The sequence below is a fragment of the Phallusia mammillata genome, chromosome 2 (assembly GCF_965637545.1).
Source record: "Phallusia mammillata chromosome 2, kaPhaMamm4.hap1.1, whole genome shotgun sequence".
Classification (NCBI taxonomy): Eukaryota; Metazoa; Chordata; class Ascidiacea; order Phlebobranchia; family Ascidiidae; genus Phallusia; species Phallusia mammillata.
The window spans coordinates 17,521,975-17,548,117 of NC_137253.1; the positions used below are offsets into that span (position 1 = coordinate 17,521,975).

Genomic DNA, 26,143 nt, shown 5'->3' on the forward strand with positions numbered 1-26,143 from the left:
CAGCATAGCTTTCTTATAACAGCTGCCACCCCAGAAATTCCTTGGCACCTTTTTTATAAGTGGATTCCAGACATGCGTGTATTTTATTGACATGCGCTCTTTCAAACGGTCAGTTTTCAACACTATCTAGTGTTCACTGCACAGGCATTATGTCACAAATGTATTGTGACATCGTAACTAGCTTGCTGACTTGTGAAGTGATGTTGATGGCACCTCCAAGTATCAGCAAATTTGCTCGTATTGTATGAATGTATGTCTTAATGCACTGGCAATATGGGAGATAACAAGCTGCACTGTAACAGCGAACCACTTGGCTTCACCAAATTTGCCAACCCACATAGGAAAATATATATATGCTGAAAAATGGATGCCTATGGAATACATTAACGTTTCAAAATAGATTACAGTGTGTGTACAATGGCAATATGTGCTTAGCTAAGGTTCTAGTTGTACTTACATTTAATCCCTAAATTGGCAGTATTTTACAGATCTTATATAGTTTTGTTGTATGAACTGAATCAAGTTTAAAATGCTCAGTGATACTTTTTGATGGTAAGTTGTGTCCTTAGCTTCTGTTAAGCTCTTCTGTTAAGTCTTTGTAAACAGTTTGTTTAAAGTCTTCATCCGCACAAACCAACGTTTTTGTTCAAATGTCCAACAAGTAGGCTACCGGTTTATCAATGACTTAGTTGCTGCTGAATATTTCTGGCAATTTCCAGTTAGGTACAACAAGCTCCATAGCACCCGGCATTAGGTCATCAATTGTCACATAAAGAAGACAACTCCTTTTCCTCGTTTGATGTCAACTAGTGCACTAAAGCCCTTTTCGGCCAAATAAGTTGTGGGGTTTTGTACAAGAACTTCTCGTGCTTGGATGGCCAGGGGTTTATAAGAACTATCCAGAACTCCTATCCAAAATGCAGCGTGTTTTTCGCGATTAAAAAAATGCTGGCAGAAATCGTTTCTGAGAGTATATGACCCAAAGGTCCCGGAGGCTTCTGTTCACCGAAGGGGTTCAAAACCCACAGCTTTGTTTTTAATGCCTCTGTCTGACGGCCTGGAAAATAAGCTGAACAACTATCAAAGAGTGGGCGCACGAGAGCTCGCCACCTTCATGATACGCTGCTCCAACTTGTGTTCTGTTTTTTCCCCCATTTACATGTAGACATGAAGATCTGTAGGGTCTTCAAACTTTTAAGACTATTACTGCAGATTTCTTCTTTCAAAATTTGAATTTTTCGCTTGGATGAAGTGATTTTTGAGTTCGCTTCAAATATATCAATTCCCTTTCCTTGTAGACTGGCGTTGAACTCATTAAGTATACCGAATATGTCAACAAGATGAGCTAGCCGGGCAAGCCAGAATAAGTCTTGAATCAAATCAGCTTTATGATCATGGTCATTAAACCACACAGCAAGTTCACCTTGCAATTTCCAAACCTTCTCCATTACTTTTCCGCGAGAGAGCCACCTTACTTCGGAGTGATAAGCAAGACGCTCACCATCTCCCATTTGTTTGATAAGTTCATGAAACGGACGATTTGACTTTGAGCTTTTCAGTATTTCAACGATGCGTCGCGACGACATAAGTTAGGAAGTCACTGTACCTAATATCCTATTGAGTTTATTTTAATTATTCTACGTCAGAAAAAGTAAAAAAATATGCCTAATTTTCATCTGCACTCATCCGCACGACGTTTGTTATCCGCACTGTAATTTTTTTCATCCGCACAAGTGCGTACCATCCCACAGGTTGAAATGCACTGGTCTATAGAATATTATATATCATTTTGTGTTTTCATTTGGGGTGTTTTACCTGTAGCCCACTATTTTTCTCATCTGCCATTGAAAATCGATCTTCAACATTCTCTGAATTGAAGGAGATTTGGATAGTTTATGCATTACATATATTATTTACAAACTAATCTTATAAAAACAATGACTAATACGGGGCCAATATTAAATAAGTATATGTAGAGAATATCTTAACGTTTCAAAATAGGTTATATGTATGTGCAAGCATAGGCGTAGAGTTTAAAAAAATACTGGGGTGCGACTTTTGATCTTTGGCGCCGATATCTCTGCCATGTGTAGTTACTTACGCGTTATGAGACCAAATACGGATATCTTCACATTATTTTGCAAATAGTCACCGATACAATTTCTTAGTGTGGTTGGAATGCTGCTGTGCGTCTGAGAACTTATGCACATACTGAAAAGGCGATTTGCCGAATCAGCAATTTTAACAACGATTTAGTTTTTAAGTAATTTGTTATGGCGGGAAACAAAAGTAAAACGATTTACATTTAAAATAGCCGACTATGTATTGTTGACGCCTAAATTGAGGTCACTTGGATTAGGTTTAGGTTGTTGCAGTGCTTTAAAAACGGACATTAAACATGGCTCACGAATCATTAATGCAGACCTACATAACAACATCTAAAAGGAGGCTATAAGCACCTTGCATTGTGTAATGTTGGCACAAGGAATTTATTAACTAAAAAAATCATAATATTTTATTGCAGATAGTTAAATGATATTAAAACGTTAGTCTATATGTCATGTTTTTGTTACAATAAAATCCCGTTTATTTGGCAACAAATGTGCTGCACCCCCGTACTCTACGCCAGTGTGTGCAAGGCAATATGTGCCAAGCCACTCTTCTACTTGAATCTAATTTTTGATTTTAATATTTTACAGGTAACAATGGAAGCTTGTAAACAGCGGTATTATCTGTTTCTTGCAGTTTGCATTTTTTCGGTAAGATTGTATTTTCTACACATTTCTAACTAAATCACACACAATATTGAACATAATACATAATGTGTACCATAATGCATGAAATATGTGTATGATTTAAAAATCACTCAACCTACATGTATTTTTATTTGCCCAATATATAGATGTGATACTATTTGTCTAGCAATAATTATGGGTCCCCTTCTCGCAATAATTATGGCATCTTAATTTCACTCAGTTTTTATGGGTCCCCTTCCCAGAATATTTTTTTCCTTTTTTCTTCCCTGAAGTTTGTCCACCCTATTTTGCCATGAAATGTTTGATGGATTTGGATGATACTTTCACAGATGGTAGATATAGTTATGTAGATGTGCCATTAGCCCCAATTTACCCCGCTAGCCCCCCGCAAGTATAAAACGTCTTTGTATGTGGCTGTAATAGTATAATAAAGGCAACCTAACATACGGTAGTTATGTTTGTCATCTACTTGCATTGATTGGTGGTGCACATGGCAGAGGTGTGATGTCGTGTTTGCAGAAACAACTAAGGTTATAAAGCACAGTGGATGATATGGGACCCAATATAAAATAAGTGTAGGAAATATTATAATGTTTTTAAATAGGTTTGGTGTATATGCAATGGTAATATGTGCTAAGCTACCCTTCTATTTTTTTTTGAAACAATGATTTTGCCACAATATGCATTGTTATCTGGTTAATAAATGTGATACTACTTGGCTGGCAAAATTTTCAATTGTGTTTGGACACAAATAATACAGCTAAAGCCTAAATTGTCACAGAAATTATGTGTATTTTTTGTGTTCTTTTTTACTGCCTACTGTGGAACATGCTAATGATTATGGATGTTCATATTGGGTGCTTTTACCGTTTGTAAAAATGTAAACCTATGTGTTAAGTTTTATGTCGACGCCCGGTCGTTGTATCCGTCGCTCAACAGTGGTGCATTACAGGCATAATTAACGATTTGCACATGACATTTGTTTGTTACCTGATTTATGTTTATGTGATGCAGTTAACACAGTGTTGCCGGTGTTCCATTGTTTTCGGATTTTGACAACACAAAAACAAACGGTTATCGCGTTGGGTAGCATTTAGAAGCATGGGGTTGTCTGTCATTATCTCTAAAACAGTGAAGTAATGCCAGAAACATATGGCATTTGGGTCATTTCTTAACCCCGGTAAACAATAGCTATATCTATAGCTTGGTACCCCAGGCCACATTAATCTAATCTAGGGGTTGGCAACCCCTGGCACAAAACCCCTGGAGGTGGTTTTTCATGGCCCGCCAACCGATTTGCGTGTTTATATTGAAGTAACAATTTAACCTGTTACACTGCTTGTTTATACTTTTTATTATGCCATTGTCTGAAAATTCAGCCTTACATGCACAAAACACTCTGCTTTCTCTTCATTAATTAATATCTGCTGGCACAAACCACTATTATTTAGAAAAACGTTGGAATGCGAGGTTATTATGGGTCCCCTTCTGTGAAGGGCTCAGCGATTCACCCACAGCCCCCAAAACGTAAACTTTTTGAAATGACTGTACTGACTGAAGTACATAATCTAGGAGTTTCATTCTTTGTTGTTTGGTGCAATGTATTCTAAAGAATTTTGTACCTTTGAAAAAGATTCACCAATTTTCACCTCTTAAACCCCAAAATATTCGTTTCTGTCTAACGCGGGTTTGTTATAGCCGTTTTGTCAAAAAGCAGTGCCTTAAATTTATTCAAATTCTGACAAATGTTGGTTATTGATCCAAATTTGATCCTTCTGAAGTTTGACCCCGAATGACCCAGGGGTTCACCAACAGGCCCCCAAAACATATTTTTATGGGTCCCCTTCCCTGAAGGGGACACATATTGTTTTTGTCTATATTTTTTTTTTCTTTTTTCTTTTTTTCTTTTTTTCTTTTTTTCTTTTTTCTTTTTTTCTTTCTAACGCAGATTTGTTCCCACGTTTTGGTCAAGAAAGAATGGTTCAAACTTTTTAAAATTTACACATATTACAGATATTGGTCTAAAGATGGTCCATGTGAATTTTGACCCCGTTTGATCCCTCGGTTCACCCACAGCCCCCCAAAACGTGAAATTTTTAGCGCGGATTTGTTCCCACGTTTTTGTCAAGAAAGAATGGTTCAAACTTTTTCAAATTGACACACATAATAGGTATTGGTCTAAAGATGGTCCATGTGAATTTTGACCCCGTTTGATCCCTCGGTTCACCCACAGCATCCCAAAACGTGAAATTTTTAGCGCGGCTATTGTTCCCACGTTTTGGTCAAGAAAGAATGGTTCAAACTTTTTCAATTTTACACACATTACAGATATTGGTCTAAAGATGGTCCATGTGAATTTTGACCCCGTATGACCCAGAGGTTCACCCACAGGCCCCCGAAACGTAAATGTGTCTAACGCTCGTTTGGTCAAGAAAGACACTGTAGGCAGAAGTACCAAGAGAGTAACTCACTGGTTTACGATAGCGGGAGGGCTCAGCTTGACGTCGGTCAGACGTTTTACGAGACATCGTTTCAGTGATTAGAAATCAGCTGTTTTGCACAGCAATGCTATGTCGTTTTATTAAGTTATCACTCACATTTTTAGTTTTGGCGAAGGTTTTACACCTATGACGTGATTTAAGCCTAATAACCGTGCTTCGGTTTTGTATATGTCAAGAAAAACTTTGTTAATAAAAGTTAAGATGAAAAAATTAACTTGACTTTTTTGCCAAATAAATGTTTTTTTAAATGCTCGCTGTCAGGTTGGCCGCCGCATGATCACGGGTTACTTAAGGTCAACTAGTCGGTATTACAAACACAGCTCAGAACTTTCTTCATAACATAGCGTTTTTTTAACAATCAATTTAGGAGTCAATACTCAAGGCATGTATAAATTAGGCTTAACAGTATTGTTGAACACGAATGACGGCGTGCTATTGAAAACGGTGTCAAAAGGTCAAACAGTCGTTTGGCGTGTGCACCCTGAGAGGTTACTACAGGTCAATGGTACTCATTTTGCGAAACAAAGTTAAATGAAAAACAATTTGTTATGTATACACTTGTAGCAAATTGCTTTTTAATTTAAAGTGTCTGTAACACAACTGTTACAGCTTTCTAAAAAAAATTGCCCGACCTTGGAGGACTATATCTGGGTTAAAGCAAGAGATTAGATTTAAGTCTTTGTTACGTTTTTTTAATGTTTTTGTAATTACATGACAATAATAGTGCAAAAAGAATACGAACAACAATTTTTTTTATTGTTGGGTTAATGCTTTCTAAAAATTTGTCCTTAAGAATGTAAAAATCACCGCAACATTTGTTTACCGTAAATCCGCACAAACATGCGTGTGGGGACCCATTAGTTTTTGTTTACAAAAACAATCATATGTGTAGATCAAATGATGTGTATAGTAAATTGGTAAATATCGTGTAGAATATATAAAATGGAAGTATATCAGAAAGCCACCCTTCTAGTTTTTGAAATGGCTGTACTGACTGTAGTCTATGATCTAGGAGTTTAATGCTTTGTTGTTTGGTGCAATGTAAGGTAGTCTAAAGAATTTTGTACCTTTAAAAAGGATTCACCCATTTTTCACCCCTTAAATCCCGAACTAATCGGTTTTAGTTTTAGACCAGAAATACAAGCCCTAATGTGCTGAAATTTTAAACAATTGTTTGCAGTAAGTTAATCGTTTAGTACAGACGAATCCGGTTAATCGCATCATCGATTTGCCAAGGGTATTTGATGCGATTAACCGGATTATGCGATAATCCGGTTGCTATGTAAACAGTACACGCCGTTAACAAAAGTGCTTACTTTCACTTCCCCAGCTAAAACAGAGTTGCAGTGACGCTCAACTATGGCAACGGAGCAGTATTTTCTCTCTTTTGTTGCCGAGAATTGAAAAAAGCACTCTCAAGTCAAAACTAGATTTATTAGTCTCAGCGCAATGCATGACGTCATGCTTCCTAACTGTCGCGGCTATGGTGCGCCTAAGTGTGTTGAAGAAACAGTAGAAACGCGCACATATACTCTTAATTGGCGCACACGCCACAGTTCCCTTGATTTGTGCTTTCTCTTGCAGTCAAGTTTATTTGAAAAGATATGTTACATCGCATCGCAAAGTTGCGCAAGGTCACGAATAGAAGATAAAAAATATGGTAATCATTGACATGTTACCAATTACGTGAATCTAAGTGATTACTTGCGATCTAACATTTTTTACAACCATTACGTGTTTGGCAGGTCATGAACAATATAACAGAAAGCATTTTTAAACATTTGTTTTACATTTAACATTGTTTAAATAAAAAAATTTACAATCAGCGTTTTGCCGGAACACCAGTTTCATAATTTTAACACGTTGAACTCTTTATTTAAACGCTTGTTATATCATTATTGGCGATTAGATAAGCCAATAAAAAGGATCAATGTGCGCGGCTTTGAGATAACAACTCCTTGTTATCGCACAGCGGTACACTGAACGCTGATTTAATCTCCTAATAACTTTTCCAAAATATTTTATGATCAAGACGTGTCATTTTCAATGTTGAAATTAGTTGCTTTATTTGGTGTAGAATGCAAACACGCATCTACATCTTTTTCGTGTACATTAATTTCGCGTACATTACCTCCGGGGGATTTTACTATCATATCGTCATTTTTTATTGGAAAAACTCGGTCTGTTCGACTTTCACATAGAGATCATCAATCCGGTTAATCGCATATTTCGTTGAAAATCGATGCGAATATCCGGATTATGCGATAAACCGGTATGCGATTAACCGGACGATTTTCTTAACAAACGATGGGCGACGGTTTGGGATTTTTAATTGTGATGCAATTAAACGGATTATGCGATTAACCGGTATGCGATTAACCGGATTCATCTGTATTTAAAATTTTGCATTAATCAACCAAATATTTACCTTTACAACCCATAATATGCGTACACTGTCAGTCAAATAGAAGTCCCAAGGGAGTAACACTGGTTTATGATTAAGGCAGTTTAGTGCAGTGCGGGATAGCTCAGCTTGACTGAACTTTCAGGAAAATAACAACAGTTGGATAAGAAAATACCAAATAAGATATCCTGATTAAATTAAAATTCCCTATTGGGACACATTTCAATATAGCCCCAACTTACCCCCACTAGCCCCCTAAATTGGGTAAATTTTTAAACAATGTCCAAATGGGACAAAAGTTTATGGAAGTGTTCTTTTTTTAAGTGTTTTCTTTGTGGATGTGGATGTTCAAAGTGCCCCATTGGTTGCCAGTGCTCTGCCAATCAAAATAACCTGTCATGCTTTGTCAACTGTTCTTCTGTTGGGTTAAAAAATGTCCCCCATGCAAAGGATTTGTCTTTAAATACATACAGCCTGTAAGTATTGTTGTATTGTTTTATTTTAATGTTTTTGTGTGTTCACTTTTCTGTAAAACATTGCATGTTAAAAAGTGGCTGTTAAATCTTTGGCTTTTTTTGCCTGAACTGTTGAACTTTTAAAGCTCACCATTGGTATGATTACTGAAACATATAGTTGTAACGCTGATTTAGGGGTTCGACAAAGTCTTTTTGCTTAATACAAAATAATCGTTTTTGTAAAACTTTAGGGTCTAGAGCAGAGGCGTGCAACATACGGCCCGCGGGCCAGTGTCCGGCCCGCGACACCTATTTTTGTGGCCCGAGCAGACTTCAAAGTACTTTATTAATTATGAATATTTTTTACTGTTCGAGCATGGATTGTTGCTATTTGTACACCATCACTGGTATTTTTGACTTAGTTCATGTCACACGGTGGAAAGGTTTTATCCACTGTGACGACATATTCCCGTTGTTGCATCATAGTGTGCATTATGAAAGAACTGCTTTTCTAGTAAAGATTCTGTAACATGATTTATAGGTGCAGCAAATATATTGAGATTTATTCTACGAAAAGGTTAGCATATATCCCATTGATCAAAGAGTACTCAAAGAGTAACTTGATTGTGTGCGCTTTGCAATTAAGTAAACTGTTTAAAAAATGTATGTGTTGCTTTATTGTCTGGCCCTCAGCATTTTTTAACTGTAAGTTGTGGCCCACTGCGATAAACAGTTGCACGTCGCTGGTCTAGAGTCACTAAAAGTATCAAAACACTGGAAGATTACACTAAGGTTTTATTTTCTTTTTTTGACATAGCAAACACATTGTTCGTAAGCAGGAAAACAACTAAATTTTGTTAGCAGCAAAAACTTATAACTTCATCATTTTCATGTTTGTGCACAATTGCTAAAAATACATTTTGATATTTTTTTTTATCAAATGCTTCATTTTGATAAAAACTAAAAATTGCCGGAATTAAAGCAATCCTGAAACATGTTGCTTATATTATTATGGGTCCCCTTCCCTGAAGGGGACACATATTGTTTTGTCTGCATTTTTATTTCTTTTTTCTTTTTTCTGTCTAACGCTGGTTTGGTAAAGAAGGAGTGCTTTAAATTTATTTAAATTTACACAGATGTTAGTTATTAATCCGAACTTAACCTTTGTATAACGTCAAAATCGCATCTTTGTTTAAGTTACGTCGGTTTTGAAACGTGTTTCCAGCAAAACAAATGCCCTTGCACTCACGCCATTGTTTGAACAGACGTCGGTTGAAATGTAACAATTGCAATTGTTTCGCAATAAATGGGCATTTTAATGCAACATAAACATGACTTATAGACTAACGTTTTAGTATTAATTGTCGCAATAACTCCCTGCAAATAAAAAATAAATATAAAAATAGTTAATATGTTGATTCCTAAGCCAAGTTTAATGTCCGTTCGCAAAGCTCTGCAACGGCCTAAACTTGATCCAAGGTGACCTAAGTTTAAGCGTCAACAATACATAGTCGGCTATATTTAAAATGTGAATTGCTTTTACTTTTATTTCCCACCGTAACACGTTACTTTAAACCAGTGGTTCTCAAACTTTTTTGACCGCGACCCAAATCTGAGTTTTATGAACATCTCTCGACCCAAGCCTCAAACATAAAAAAATGTAACAATTTTGAGGCCACGCCGTCGCCACATAGGAGTCTGCCCATGTAAAATGGCTGCAGGTTTTACGAGCTCGATTCGACAATACTGCATAACACAACACACATTGTGGCTTTGCACCACCATGATCATCGATAGAAGTGAATCCCAAATCTAAAAATGTTTCCTTGTACGAATACTTACTCATCCTCAAACGCTAATTGTTACATCTCCACGTTCAGTTTCGCATGATTAACTTTTATTCCCCGTGCTCAGTATGTTGCAATGATTAGTTTATTTTACTGTGCAACGTGGTCGAGTGAGGGAACTTTACTACTACTACATTAAGTAAACTCGTTTGTGTTTACTTAATGCAGTAATAGTATGTTTGGGCAGAATCGAATCACCATAGCGCGACCCATTTTTTGACCCTGCACGACCCATGTTTGGGTCGCGACCCATACTTTGAGAACCACTGCTTTAAACTAAATAGTTGTTAAAATTGCTGATTCGGCAAATCGCCCTTTCGTTATGTACATATGTTATTAGACGCACAGCAAACGTCCCAATCGAACACAAAGAAATTGCGCTAAGTGACTATTCGCAAATTAATGTGATAGAGACTACATGCTAAAGCATGTAAAAAGTGTCGTTATTTGGTCTTATACGGGTACAGGTACTGCACATGGTATAGGCATCATTTTCGAAGGTCAAAAGGCACACCCCCGGTATTTTTTGAAACTCTATGCCTATGATGGTGTGTATCAGTAAACGTCTCCCAAAAGTTGATCAATAGATCCAATGGTGTGTAAATCAGTACATGAAGAATGAATAAAATGGCAATATATTGGAAACCTTACCAGTTTAATTATTCAGTTTGTTTGCAGGTGCTAAGCAGATTTAAAAAAAAAAATTGGATAAGGTGTAACCCTTTTTTTCTTATTTTTAGAGATTTTAAAACCCAGATACAATGTTCACTGCATTAAAACAAGAATAGATATAAGACTAATTGTGTTTCCTTTTGTTTTTAGCGATCTAAGTCACAATTCCATTAAAACACTGCCGCATGGAGCTCTATCTGGATTAACATCATTGGTTGCTCTGTAAGTTATTATGAGTCCCTTTTTTTGTTTTCTGTCTAACACTAAGCCTATTTATATGAGCGAATCAAATTGTATCGTTGATGTGCATTATGTGACATCACGCTTTTGATGCGCTGAAGCATAAAATAACCTGGCTGTGGAACCGAATCGAATCCAAGGTTTTCAGATTTGCGCTAAAAAAGATATGGTGGCTATTGCAAAGTGATATACAAACATAAGGCCGGTTAATTGTTAATTATGGGTCCCCTTCCCTGAAGTGGACGCATCTCGATTTCACTTTTTTTTTCTTTTTTTTTCGGTAAAGTTTGTCCATGCACTTTTGGCATGAAATCTTTGGTGGATTTGTATGAAACTTTCACAGATGCTAGATATGGTCATGTAGATGTGCCATCTGCTTCGTTCGACTTGATAGCCCTAGTATTTACCCCGCTATCCCCAAAAATGTAAAACGTTTTTGTATGTTGCTGCATAAAACAAGCACAGGAAATATATTAAAGTTTTGAAATAGGTTATAGTGTATATGCAATGGCAATATGTGCTAAGCCACCCTTCTAGTTTTTCTCTTTTTTGTGTATTTCCGGCCAAAGTTTGTCCATGTAATTTTGGCATAAAATCTTGAATGGATTTGGATAGACACAGGGGGTAGATAAAGTTATGCAGATGTGCCACCTGCTTCATTTGTCTTGATAACAGTTCATGTAACATGCCATTTTTAGGTGTCGCTTTTTAAGTTTGACCCTGCAGCCAGATTAGTTACCCCAATAGCCCCCTAAAATGGGTGAATGTTTATACAATGTCCAAATTGGATAAAATTTGTACAGTTTGCAGCATATGCCATTTTTAGTGTTTGATTGTTACGTTTTACTGTATAGTCCCACCATTTACCCCACTAAAGTAGGTAAATTTACAAACAGTGGCCGTATTGAATGCGAAACTCATACCACCAAAACTTATCACAGTAATCTCATAAAATACATTATATACAATTTTGCATGTGTGGGAGACCCATGAGTTTCAGATTGCAGAAACAAATGAAGGTGACAAAAACATTGGCTGAAATGTGACTCATAAAAAATTAACTATACAAAAAACATATATGTTTTGAAATTGAACTTGTGATGTCTTTTTTAGAAATCTCCGAAACAATTCTTTATCTTTGCTGACAAGGGAGTCTCTTAACTACCTAACCTCCCTTCAAGAACTGTAAGTAGCTATGAGCTTCCTTTAAATAGGATATGTTGTTTTTGCATAGTAACTTATACTCGCTTCCACGGCCACCTAATGCCTGAGTGACCATATTTGGAAGTGGGAAATAATGATGCAGCATAATTGCTTGGCCAAAAGCAGTTTTCGTATGTCCTTCCTGCATTGCTTGGCCAAAAGCAGTTTTCGTATGTCCTTCCTGCAGTGTTTTTTTAAGGTGTTTTGGGGGCCGAAATGGTCCCCCAAATTTCTCCAGCGGTTTCCCAAAATTTGGACTTGCTATTTTTTGGTATTTAAATGAAACACTTGCGGTCTCTTAAAACTACTTAGCGGTCACCCAAACCAAACCTTAAAAAATCCCTGGGGGTGGACATACACCTTATGTCAGTCAGTGTGTGGAAATTGCGCTGAGTGCACACAGGAACAGGTGTTTAGTTACCTGTTTAAAAAATGAAATTATTGTTAAAGCAAATATTTTTCATTGTATGATAACAGAATAGATTTTATAAGACAACCTATTAAAAATTTCGACCCCTATGGATTTGGGTTGTCTGCTATTGGGCTCTGAGAAATGGAGTGAACACTTGACTGATTATGCACCATAATAAATGAAATGTCTGTCAGTGCAAACCTTCTGGAATCAATTTCAGTTTAGTATTGAACAAATGTTGTCCAGCAGTTTAACCCTATGGAAGCAATGATGATGAACATTGTAGTTCAAAAATGTTAACTTGCTGGCACAGACCCAAAATATTTAATTGCTAAGTTATGTCAAGGCCAACACACCAAGACCCAGTGTTATAAAGATGCGTCAAGGAGATGTCCAAGGTAAATTTGCCATTATCTTTATTGAAAATATTTGCTGCTGATGTAGGCAGGAATGGAATTAGGGGTGTTCAAAGTGGAATATTGAATGCTTTGGATTCGAATCCAGTAAGATTCAAATCCAATTTTGATGTTTTACATTAGGTAGGGACGGATATAAAAGTGCTCTCACCGTTTATAAAAATGTAAACACATGTATTATGCTTTTATGTTGTTGCCAGTCATTGTACACATTGTTTAAGATGGCAAAGGATTCGTCGGCCTCAAGTCAGTAGCGTCGGCAAAAACATGATGCTATATTTTTTGGGAATAAATAGTTATGGGTCCCCTTCCCTGACCGTTTGATCCCTCGGTGCACTCACAGCCCCCAAAACGTGAAATTTTTAAAACGGCTCTTCTTGCTAAAGCAGATGATTTTGGAGTTTCATACTTTTTTGATTGGTACATTGCAGCGTATTTAAGTATTTTGTAACTTGAAGTTGTATGTATCCATTTTCACCTCTCTACCCCCAAATATTTGTTTGTTTGTTCACATGTTAATGAGGTCAGAAATACAAGACTTGGGTGTATATCGTGCTCCATGTTGGCTGTTAAAAATTTCAGTGCAATCGGCTCAGTAATTACTCTTACAGCCCCAAATATGTTTTTACATGCTGTCTTTTGTGAAATTTGTGCTCGCTGAGTGCACAGCTTACGCAATGGGAGTGATTGACGAGAGTGGCGCATGGAAAAAAATGCCTCTGCTTCACGCATGAACGCAGTCCTCACGGGACCATTTTCTCACTGGTTGGAATTGAGATGTTACAATATGGCACAGTTTCTGTAAAATGGAATATATAGGAAAACCACTATTCCAGTTTAACAATGATTGTGTCTTATTTTTACTGTTACCAAATCGCATATGCATATGTGTGGGGACCCATTAGATTATGCTTGCAAAAACAATTACGTTATAAAGTGCCAGGAAAAAGATAGGGACCCAAAGAAATGTAGGTGCCAAATATATATCCATTATAAATATAGTAAATGGTATATGTGATACATCTTAAATATGATGTAGTATATATAAACTGGCAATGTATAGGAAAACCACTATTCTAGTTAACTTGTTGCAAAGTATGCAAAAAATACTCTCTAGATTCAGTCGCCTGAAAATGTCAACAAAGCTATTTAAAGCTGATATTTAAAGCTTGTGTAAACAAAACAAAGTCAGGTTTGTAATAAATTGTCTTGTTGAACTAGCATTTCAAAAAACTGACAGAATGTTATTCCAGGCTTTGTGACCAATATATCACATAGATTGCTGGTGGTCACTACCACTAAAAAAAGGTTTAAAATCGCTAAAATTGGCACGTGCCGAAATGGTTGCAACACTGATATTAAAGAAATCAACAAAAATAGCTGAAAGTGTGTTATTGTTATGCTTGTACACAAAAGTTAATATTTCAAGCATATAAAGCTGGTTAATTGTGAGCAAGCCATTATTTGTAATTACATTTTTGATATTGTGAGCCCCTAACACCAAAAATGATTTTAATAAATTTACTGCAGATACCCTGTTAATTGGAAAGCAGTTTAATATGCAATAACTAATGTGAAGCATAATTAGGGATTGGTACAAACCTAACTTGTGGGTAACAACATAGCAGAGTTTCATGGGGACATTTTTTGTAAGAATTTTAGTACCTGTGTACTAAATTTATAATTGTGATCAACATAGCAATTAAGGCAATTTAACCACGAAAAAGATATTTTTTTAAATTTAGAACAATGAAAGTCGCTCTCAATAAATGTTATGTGCATGTTCATTTATATGATTCATTTTTTACAGATTGTTCTGACACACAATTTACAGTAAAGCATGACATGCATTACTAAATCAGTTCAATTTTATTGAATATTTTTTTAGCATTTTGCTTCTCATTATTTGAAAAAAACTTGTTTTCAACATATTTGTTGTATTTTGTGTAAAAGCACAGTGTGTACATTAGAAATATAGTCCAATGACATTTTAAATGTAGCTGTAAACAGGTAAAGCCTCCTGTCTTTCAAGTATGAAGTGGAAAGGGTGAATTAATCTTTCTAATAGGGGTTGTAATGATTACCACATGCAAATTGACAAATTCAGCTTCACCAAGGTGCTCCTCCAATTGCCCCTTGTAACCTGCAAGTATACTTAAGAACAAATGGAATATGAAACTGAACTAAAAATGTTTATCTTAATAACCCCAGTATTTACCCCACAAACAAAGCTTTCTGTTGTGTTATAAAGGCAACCAGACATATGTTACTTATGTTTGGAGGACATTTTTGTACGTGGCAGTTAATTAGGTGTTACTAGCCTTATGACATCAGAAGCATTAACGGTTGTTGCTCAAAACACATCTGGTGATTACAATTTTAGAAATTACCAGATTGGGGCAAAATTTTGCAGGATTGTTCATTGGGTAATTTTTGTTTCATATATTTTACATTTGGGTGTAAAACCCCATCAGTTACCCCCTCAAGCTCCCTAAAATAAGTGTTTTTTTTAAACAGTGTCAGAATTGAATGAAATTTGGACAGATTAAAGAATTTGTCATTTATAGGAGCTGTTTGTTGTGTTTAACCCTGTAGACCAGGCATGGGCAACACAGGGATATGGCCCGCCATGGGATTTTGAGCAGCCTGCAGACAGTTTCCCGTCTTACATGTTACTGCAACAGTCTGCCGCAGTCCCCCACTACTTGCTTACTACGTCAAATTATAGTTGTAACGGACAGTAACGCTCCCCAATAGCAAAAAAATTTTCCGCCGTTGTTACCATTGCACCATACGTCCATTGTTACGACATAACTGCCAACCTTGTGTGTGACCTGCTTTCATGGTTTCCTTTGTTTCCACACGTGTAGCCTAGTTAGTATTTTAGCAGTATGTAAGTCTGTGGTGTATGCATTCAATTTGCTGTGGTGAATAATTATATGTTATATTAGTTAGATTGTTTGGACTGTATTGTAATTGTGACGTTCTTGATTGTGTTTGGTTTAGGTGGTCAAATATCCGTTTTAGATCACTGGATAAATACGCGACTAATGTATCGATTCAGGAATCCGGCCTGCCAAGTACTTCATTTTCCCATATCAGGCCCGTCGACTGGAGAAGTTGCCCGCCCCTGCTGTAGACCCACATTTACTCCACCAGCCCCTCAAAATGGGTCAATTTTTTAAACAATGTCTGAATTAAATGAAATTTGGACAGCTTGTGAAGTGCACCATTTATAGGTGTTGATTGTTGTGTTCAACTCTGTAGCCCTATCATTTACTCCACTAGCCCCTTACAGTCATGTGCAATTCACCATCAGTATGAGCTGATTGTTGTGCTTAGCCTATTTAACACTTTTTTTCTCAGATAGACCATAACATAGAAAAACTTTCAAAAATGTGTGAATGGAATAAATTTGAATAGTTTGTACTCCATATAGCATATTTATTTATGCACAGTACCGATCACTGTGTTTGACGTTACAATACCAAACTTTCTCATTGTTATATCTTGAAATGCATTATTTCAAACTTTGCCTGTGTGGGATTCTGCTTGCAGAAACACCCAAGGTTATAAAAGACAGTGGATGGTATGTCACTCGATAAAAAATAAGTGTAGGAAATATATTAATGTTTCAAAATAGATTATAGTGTATATGCAAGGGCAGTATGCGCTAAGCCACCCTTCTAGTTTTTTTTCTTTTTTCTGTCTAATGCTATTCTTTCATATTCATTACTGTCTAATGATGTTTCACGAGATGTTTTTCAGTGTTTTAGAGATCAGCTGCTGTTGCGCAGCAATGCTATGTCGTTTTATAGGTTATCACAAGCATTTTCAGTTTTGGCAAAAGTTTCACAGCTAAGACGTAATTTAAACTTGGTAAATGTTCTTGTGGTTTCGTTGTGTCAGGCAAAACCTTGTTGATCAACGTAAAGGTGAAATGATAAACTTTACTTTTTCGAAAGCTGCCATAAATGGTCTTTAAACTCTCTTTGTCAGTCAGCCGCGTGACCACGGGTCACTAAAGGTCAACTTGTAGGTACTTCAAACACAGTTAAGAACGATTTTTCGTTATAACAAAGCTTCCCTGAAGGGGACACTTTTTGATTTTACTCGATTTCTTTTTTTTTCTTTTTTTTTTCTTCCCTCCGGTTTGTCCACCCTCTTTTGCTGGATTTGGATGGATTTGGATGAAACTTTCACAGATGGTAGATATAGTTATGTAGATGTGCCATCTGCTTCATTTGCCCCGATAACCCCACTATTTATCCCGCTTGCTCCCAAAACGTTAAATGTTGTTGCAGTGCACCACAAACGTTAGTTTTCTGTGGTGTTATAAAGGCAACCACATATGTCACTTGTGTTTCTGGGCTGCGTTATGAACGTGTTTGCAGATTGCAGTTGGGGTACGCGCCAATAAGCAAAGACCGTAGTTGGGGGCTTGTTCATAGCCTTATGACGTCACAAGTCATTACGGTTGTTGATTTAAACTTCTCCTAGTGGTCAAAATTTTAAACATTGGCTGATTTGGACGAAATTTTACAGAATTGTTGTTTTGGCCTTTGTGGTTTCATATTTTTAACATTAGGGTGAAGAACCCCATTAATTACCCCACTAGCCCCCTAAAAAGGGTTATTTATTTAAACAGGGCCAGAATTGACTGATATTTGGATAGTTTGTAGAATATGGCATATATAGGTGTTGATTGTTGTGCTGAACCCTGTAGCCCCAATATTTACCCCACTAGCCCACTAAAATGGATCATTTTTTAAACAGTGTCGCAATTGGCTGAAATTAGGATAGTTTATAGAATATGGCATATATAGGTGTCGATTGTTTTGTTAAACCCCGTAGCCCCAATATTTACCCCACTAGCCCCCTAAAGTGGTTGATTCATTTTCAAACAGTGTCGCAATTGGCTGAAATTAGGATAGTTTGTAGAATATGGCATATATAAGTGTCGATTGTTTTGTTGAACCCTGTAGCACCAATATTTATCCCACTAGCCCACTAAAATGGATCATTATGGGTCCCCTTCCCTTTTTATGGGTCCCCTTCCTTGAAGGGGACACATCTTGATTTTACTCGATTTCTTTTTTTCTTTTTTTTTCTTTTTTTTTTTTTCTTCCCTGAAGTTTGTCCACCCCTTTTTGCCCTGAAATGTTTGATGGATTTGGATGAAACTTTCACAGATGGTAGATATAGTTATGTAGATGTGCCATCTGCTTCGTTTGTCATGATAAGCCCAGTATTTACCCCGCTAGCCCCCAAAATGTAAAATGTGGTTGGTGCGCACCACAAACGTTAGTTTTGTGTGATGTTATAAAGGCAAGCATATATACATTACTAATGTTTGTGGGTTGTTTGCTGGATGTTTTTGCAGTTGACAGTCAGGGGGTGTTAACAGCCTTATGACGTCAGAGGCATTGTTGCTCAAAAGCCCCTCCAGTGGCCAAATGTTTAAACATTTGCCGATTTGGACAAAAATTTACAGGACTGTGGATTGGGTTATTGTGGTTTGATATTTTTTTAGTTTTGGAGTAGAGACCAATTATTTACCCCACTAGCCCCCCAAAAAGGGTGAATTGTTTAAGTATTGTTCGAATGGGATGAAATTTGGACAGTTTGTCCATTGTGCCATTGTTAGGTGTTGATTGTTGTTTTCCAACCTGTAGACCCAACATTTACCCGCTAGCCCCCTAAAAAGGGGGAATTTTTTAAACAATGTCTGAATTGGATAAAATTTGGAAGGCTTGTAGAGTATGTCATTTATAGGTGTTGATTCTTGTGTTTAACCCTGTAGCCCAAATATTTACGCCACTTGCCCCCCAAAATAGGACAATTTTTTAAACAATGTCTGAAATGAATAAAACTTGGGCAGCTTGTAGTGGGTGCTATCTATGGTTGTTGATTGTTGTTTTCCAACCTGTAGCCCCAACATTTACCCCACTAGCCCCCTACAATGGGTGAATTTTTTTAACAATGTCTGAATTGAATGAAATTAGGACAGCTTGTGCAATTTTCCAATAATAGCAGCTGATTGTTGTGTTTTAGTCTAATTTTTCGCTATTTACCCCTTCATTTTTCAGATAGAACATGCAATAGAAAAACCTTTAAAAATGACCGAATGGAAGAAAATTTAGATAGTTTGCACTCCACATAGCATGTTTATTTATGCTCAGTACCAATCATTGTGTTTGACCTTACAATACCAAATTTTCACATGGCTATTTGTTGAAATGCATTATTTACAACTTTGCATGTGTGGGGACCCATGAGTTTCTGCCTGCAGAAACAACTAATGTTATAAAATACAGTGTGTGATATGGGACCCAATATAAAATAAGTGTAGCGAATATATTATTTTTTTCAAATAGGTTATAGTGTATATGCAAGGGCAATATGTGCTAAGCCACCCTTCTAGTTTTTGTTTGTTTTTGTTCCTTTTTTTTTCTTCCCAAAGTTTGTCCGACTCGTTTTTCCATCAAATGTTTGATGGATTTGGCTGAAATTTACACAGATGGTAGATGTAGTTATGTAGATGTGCATCCCACTTTGTTTTTGTTGATAACCCCAGTATTTACCCCGCTAGCCCCCTAAAATGGGTATTTTTCCCCCAAAGTTTGTCCGACTCGTTTTTCCATCAAATGTTTGATGGATTTGGCTGAAATTTACACAGATGGTAGATATAGTTATGTAGATGTGCATCCCACTTTGTTTTGTTGATAACCCCAGTATTTACCCCGCTAGCCCCCTAAAATGGGTGCTTTTACCCAAAGTTTGTCCGACTCGTTTTTCCATCAAATGTTTGATGGATTTGGCTGAAATTTACACAGATGGTAGATATATTCATGTAGATGTGCATCCCACTTTGTTTTTGTTGATAACCCCAGTATTTACCCCGCTAGCCCCCTAAAATGGGTGAGTTTTTAAACAGTGTCAGAATTGGCTGAAATTTGGATTTCTTGTATAGTATGCCATTTATAGGTGTCGATTGTTGTGTTCAACCCTGTAGTCCTAACATTTACCCCACAAGCCCCTAAAGTGTAAAACGTATTTGTATGTTACTGGGCACCACAAAGGAACAAAATTTCTTTGGCGCAATAGTGTTACAAGGGTAACCAGTTGTATGTTGCTTGTTGGTGGGTTGTTTGGTGGTCGTTTTTGCGCCATGGCAGTTAGGGGCTTGTTAACAGGCCTATGACGTCAGAAACATTAACGGTTGTTGCTCAAAACACCTCTAGTGGTCGAAATTTTAAACATTCTCGGATTGAGTCATTGTGGTTTTTGTTTATTTTTTAGTTTGTGTGTCGAACACAATTAGTTGCCCTACTAGCCCCCTAAAATGGGTCAGTTTTTTAAAATGTTAAATAGGACATACTTCAAACAATATCTGGGGTGAATCTAATTTTATAGTTTGTATTCTACATAGTATTATTATTTAAGCCCAGTGCCGATCGCTGTGTTTTACCTTACAACACTCGACTTTCTCATGGTTATCTCTTGAATTGCATTATTTTAAACTTTGTGTGGGGACCCATGAGTTTTTGCCTGCAGAAACGACTAAAGTTATAAAAGTTGATGGCTAATAAAGGACCCGAAACAAAATAAGCAAAGGAAATATATTTATGTTTTAAAATAGGTTATAGTGTATATGCAAGGGCAATATGTGCTAAGCCACCCTTCTAGTTTTTTAAACAGTGTCGCAATTGGCTGAAATTAGGATAGTTTGTAGAATATGGCATATATAGGTGTCGATTGTTTTGTTAAACCCTGTAGCCCCAATATTTACCCCACTAGCCCCCTAAAATGGGTGATAGGAGTTTTTTAAACAGGGCCACAATTGTAAGAAATTTGGTTAGCTTGTAAAATGTGCCATTTATAGGTGTCAATTTTTGTGTTTTACTTCTTTGTTTTAAAATAGAACATTTATTGTTTTAAATAGAAAAACTTTAAACAATGTCTGATTTGATTCCAATTTGTATAGCATGATTATATAAGCCAAATACCGATCTCAGTGTTTTACCATGCAACACCAAACTTTCTGATGGTTAACTCTTTAATTGCATTATTTACAACTTTGCATGTGTGGGGAGCCATGCGTTTCTGCCTGCAGAAACAACTAAGGTTTTAAAAGACGGTCACTAATATGGGACCCAATTAGTGATGGGACGAGTACCCGGAACTCGGTATCGAACGATTTCAGTGGTATCGATACTCGTACTCGGTATCGAAATATTTTGTCTCAGTTTTCGATACCAACGTGCGAATATCGAAGGCCGATTTACACCAAAAGAATATGGGCAACTTTATGCCAATATTTGCTTCGGACAGCACAAAATTGGAAAAAAGTTCCGTCAGTTTACGTGTATCTTTTTCGCTATCACATGGAGATTACATTTTTCGGCATGTGTGTGTGCGCGCCTGTACCCCGGCCATGGCAGATAAATTAGCCAGTGATATACAACTATGTACAACACTACACTTAAGTACTCGGTAATCATACTCGGTATCGAAGGTATATACATGTGGTACTCGTACTCGGTATCGGTACTTGCTTCAAAACCTGGTATCGTCCCATCACTAGACCCAACATGAAATAAGTGTAGGAATTATATCACCGTTTTATAATATGATTTAGCGTATGGGCAATGGCAAAATGTGCTAAGCCACCCTCGTAGTTTTTAACATGTCCATTCAAGAATCAATATTTAGGTCATGTTTAAATTAGGCAAAACGGTATTGTTGAACACTAAGGACTGTGTGCTAATGAAAAAGGTGTCAAAAGGTCATTAAACGGTCGTTCGGCGTCTACACTATGAGAGGTTACTGCAGATCAATGGTCTTAATACAACTGTTAAGGCGTTCTAGTAAAATTTGTGTTGAAAAACTGACCTCTCACAACAATATCAAGGTCAAAGCAAGAGATTGAATTGAAAGTATTTTTGCCGTTCTTTTTGACTGTTTTGATTATTTGAGTTGATACTTTTTTCTTCCTTAAGAATCTAAAAATAACCGGAACACTTGATTACTGCAAATCCGCACAAACACGCGTGTGGGGACCCACGATTTACCCCACTGGCCACTGAAATGGGTGATTTTTTAACAATGTTCAAATTAAATAAAATGTGCACATCTTGTAGATTTGATATTTATAAGTGTCAATTGTTGTGTTTTACTTTATTTTATCACTATTAACCCCTCCTTTTTCAACTAGAACATTAAATAGAACAAATTTTAAATAATGCCTGAGTTGAATCAGATTTGTATAGTTTTTACTTTTAATTGCATCATTGTTAAAGCCCAGTACTGATCCCTCTGTTTCAACTTACAACTTAATGATGGGCATCTCTTAAATTGCATTATTTTCAACTTTGGATGTGTGGGACCCATGAGTAGTTGCCTGCAGAAACAACAAAGGTTTATAAGACAATGGCTAATATGGGACTCAATATAAAATAAGGGCAAGGACTATATTAACATTTCATAATAGGGTGTAGTGGATGTTAAATGGGAAAATGTACTAAGCCACCCTTTTAGTATATATTATATTTCTATTTTAAAATATACTCTATACACAAGCCGACCTATCAACATAAATGTATAGGTCCCCGCAGACATGTATATGCAATTAAGTGACAGTATTAATATGATGTGCGGAAGCAAATTGGTACAGTTGCAGCATGTGTATGTAGTCCTGCAGAAACCTCTTGTGGTTGGGTGGTAATTAGTGATGTATCGAATTGGCTATATTTCGGTTCGGCCGAAACCGAATATTCAACAGTCATTTATGACATCACATGAAGTGGTATGCTGCACTTTTGACATGAAAATATAAGTTTATCTTCAAGGCAATTAGTGCAGACTAGTCATCTTTCATCCTCAATTTAGTTCTGAGGGTTTTAACATTGCCCCAAGCATGATTGCCAGCCTACCAATGAACTACTTTTTTGATCTGCAGTGGGAAAAACGATAATGTGTTAAAAAATATAATAATTGACACGATTTACGTTATGGTATAGTTTAATCATTCAGTTTGTTTACTGATGCCGTGCAAATATTTTGAAAAAAACTGCAGTGACAAAAATGCAATCCTTTTTTTCATTTTTTTTGTTTTCAAAACCAGATACAATTTCACTACATTGAAAAAAAAGGATAAATAACTAATTGTGTTTCCATTTGTTTTTAGAGATCTAAGTCACAACTTTCTTAAAATACTGCCCCGTGGAGTTCTATCTGGATTAACATCATTGGTTGCCCTGTAAGTTATTTATTATCTGTTCTTTTGTATATTGGAGAAACATACTGTTTTGTCCATTATTTTCTGCTTATGCAAGTTAGCTTACACGTTTTTGTCAAGAAAGAACGATTTAAATTAGTTCAATTTACCAATATATAGATCATGATCCGCTTCACAAATTTCTAACCTGATTGACCCAGCTGTTTACCCACATGCCTCCATAACAGGGAATTTTAAAAACAGCAATTGTAACAAAGTGCATACTCAGGAGTTTCATATTTGTTGGTTTGTGAATCGCAAAGTGTTTTGAAGCATTTTGGACCTTTCAGTTGGATTTTTTCACCCTTTTACTCCGGAATAGTGTTTTTTTTTTGGATTTACAGTTTAGCTAGACAACCCTTAATATGCTGAATTTGTAAACAAACACTCATAGAGTGTTTATTATCCACAGATGGTACATTACCAGTAGTGCAGCCCCCAATACACCTTTACTAGATCTTATGACACTATACAGGGGTTGTTTAGTAAATAGGATAAACTTTTTATAGCCTTTAATAGCACGACCCTCTTCAGTAGTTTCAACTGTTAAATGTGACCCCAAGTCAATATAATCATTAGATGTCTGCCACGCATTATACCTTACTCAACTATCTCAATGCTGTGTACAAAGTCAAAAGAAATATATCTGCATACTTTCTATGAATGAGTGAGGCGCAATTTAAATCCTGTTTTTTCTTCATAAATTATTTAAAATAAATTGCCTTATAAGCCGGTGCGCCTAATGTATGGATCAAGTAGTGCTTTATTGCCTACACTCCAGTACCGATACTATTATTATATAAATAAACCACCATCTTACACAATAAACTACAGTAAAAGCAACTAGCAACTGTGATATTCACTAAACTCATTTTTTCTTTTGCTCATTGTACTATTGTGACTTGCTTACATTTATTACGTAACCAGTAAACTTTTATAACCCATACTCCTTAAAATACGTTGCGTTCTATAGCCCGGTGCGCCTTATGTATGAACAAAAAACTAATCAAAGCAATTTATTGACAGTGCGTCTTATAATCAGGTGCGCTTTATGGTCCGTAAAATACAGTACTGTACATGCATATAACCTAGCAGTTAATACTGTTTGTATTATTATGGGTTCCCTTCCCTTTTTCTTTTTTCTGTCTAACGCTGGTTTGTTAAACGCATTTGGTCAAGAAAGAGTGCTTCAAATTTGGACAGATGTTAGTTATGGGTCCCCTTCCTTGAAGGGGACACATCTTGATTTTACTCGATTTCTTTTTTTTTTTTTTCTTTTTTTTTTTTCTTCCCTGAAGTTTGTCCACCCCTTTTTGCCTTGAAATGTTTGATGGATTTGGATGAAACTTTCACAGATGGTAGATATAGTTATGTAGATGTGCCATCTGCTTCGTTTGTCATGATAACCCCAGTATTTACCCCGCTAGCCCCCAAAATGTAAAATGTGGTTGGTGCGCACTACAAACGTTAGTTTTGTGTGATGTTATAAAGGCAACCATATATACATTACTAATGTTTGTGGGTTGTTTGGTGGATGTTTTTGCAGTCGACAGTCATGGGGTGTTAACAGCCTTATGACGTCAGAGGCATTGTTGCTCAAAATTCCCTCCAGTGGCCAAATGTTTAAACATTTGCCGATTTGGACCAAAATTTACAGGACTGTGGATTGGGTTATTGTGGTTTGATATTTTTTTAGTTTTGGAGTAGAGACCAATTATTTACCCCACTAGCCCCCCAAAAAGGGTGAATTGTTTAAGTATTGTTCGAATGGGATGAAATTTGGACAGTTTGTCCATTGTGCCATTGTTAGGTGTTGATTGTTGTTTTCCAACCTGTAGCCCCAACGTTTACCCGCTAGCCCCCTAAAAAGGGGGATTTTTTTAAACAATGTCTGAATTGGATAAAATTTGGAAAGCTTGTAGAGTATGCCATTTATAGGTGTTGATTCGTTTGTTTAACCCTGTAGCCCAAACATTTACGCCACTTGCCCCCCAAAATAGGACAATTTTTTTAACAATGTCTGAATTGAATAAAACTTGGGCAGCTTGTAGTGGGTGCTATCTATGGTTGTTGATTGTTGTTTTCCAACCTGTAGCCCCAACATTTACCCCACTAGCCCCCTAAAATGGGTGAATTTTTTTAACAAAGTCTGAATTGAATGAAATTAGGACAGCTTGTGCAATTTTCCAATAATAGCAGCTGATTGTTGTGTTTTAGTCTAATTTTTCGCTATTTACCCCTTCATTTTTCAGATAGAACATACAATAGAAAAACCTTTAAAAATGCCCGAATGGAAGAAATTTAGATAGTTTGCACTCCACATAGCATGTTTATTTATGCTCAGTACCAATCATTGTGTTTGACCTTACAATACCAAATATTCACATGGTTATTTGTTGAAATGCATTATTTACAACTTTGCATGTGTGGGGACCCATGAGTTTCTGCCTGCAGAAACAACTAATGTTATAAAAGACAGTGTGTGATATGGGACCCAATATAAAATAAGTGTAGGGAATCATAGGCGTCGATTTAGGGGTTACCGGGGTGACATGTCTCCCCTCCTGAAAAAACAGGGGTGACAACATATGTATTGTCTCCCCTGTTTTTGTTTGAAATAAAGTATTGCCAGAAAGACCACATACACGTCTATACCGTAAAGTAGTTGAAACCGGCTGTTTGTAAGATTGAAGGTCACAATCAATGACAAACGCAAGTGTCTCGTGGTTTGTTACGCAACGTAACAATGGTTGCACTAACAATCGGCATTGTTATGTGATTGTTTTATTCCCAGTACTGGCTGGTTGTTCAAGTATCTTGTATTTGCTTTATGTTAACTGCAGGAATGACTAGTCAAACAAATATTATAGGCATTTTTGCAGCCAAAACGCAAGCAACCCTCGAATAAGACGTTGCCAGTTTAATGTTGAGTTGTTTAAAAATCGTCACATACAATGT

At 36.6% G+C, this 26,143-nt stretch overlaps 1 protein-coding gene across 1 annotated transcript in view; it reads left to right on the top strand.

The window, feature by feature from the left end:
- The first annotated feature begins 483 nt into the window (after positions 1–483).
- Positions 484–26,143, top strand: part of LOC145213089 (polycystin-1-like) — a 72,958-nt gene continuing 47,298 nt past the window's right edge. The window contains exons 1-6 of the mRNA XM_080081328.1: positions 484–552; positions 2,700–2,759; positions 7,986–8,137; positions 10,786–10,857; positions 11,989–12,060; positions 23,096–23,167. Of these exons, the coding sequence (XP_079937454.1) occupies positions 550–552; positions 2,700–2,759; positions 7,986–8,137; positions 10,786–10,857; positions 11,989–12,060; positions 23,096–23,167 (431 nt within the window). The 5' untranslated portion in view covers positions 484–549. The remainder of the gene's footprint in view (positions 553–2,699; positions 2,760–7,985; positions 8,138–10,785; positions 10,858–11,988; positions 12,061–23,095; positions 23,168–26,143) is intronic.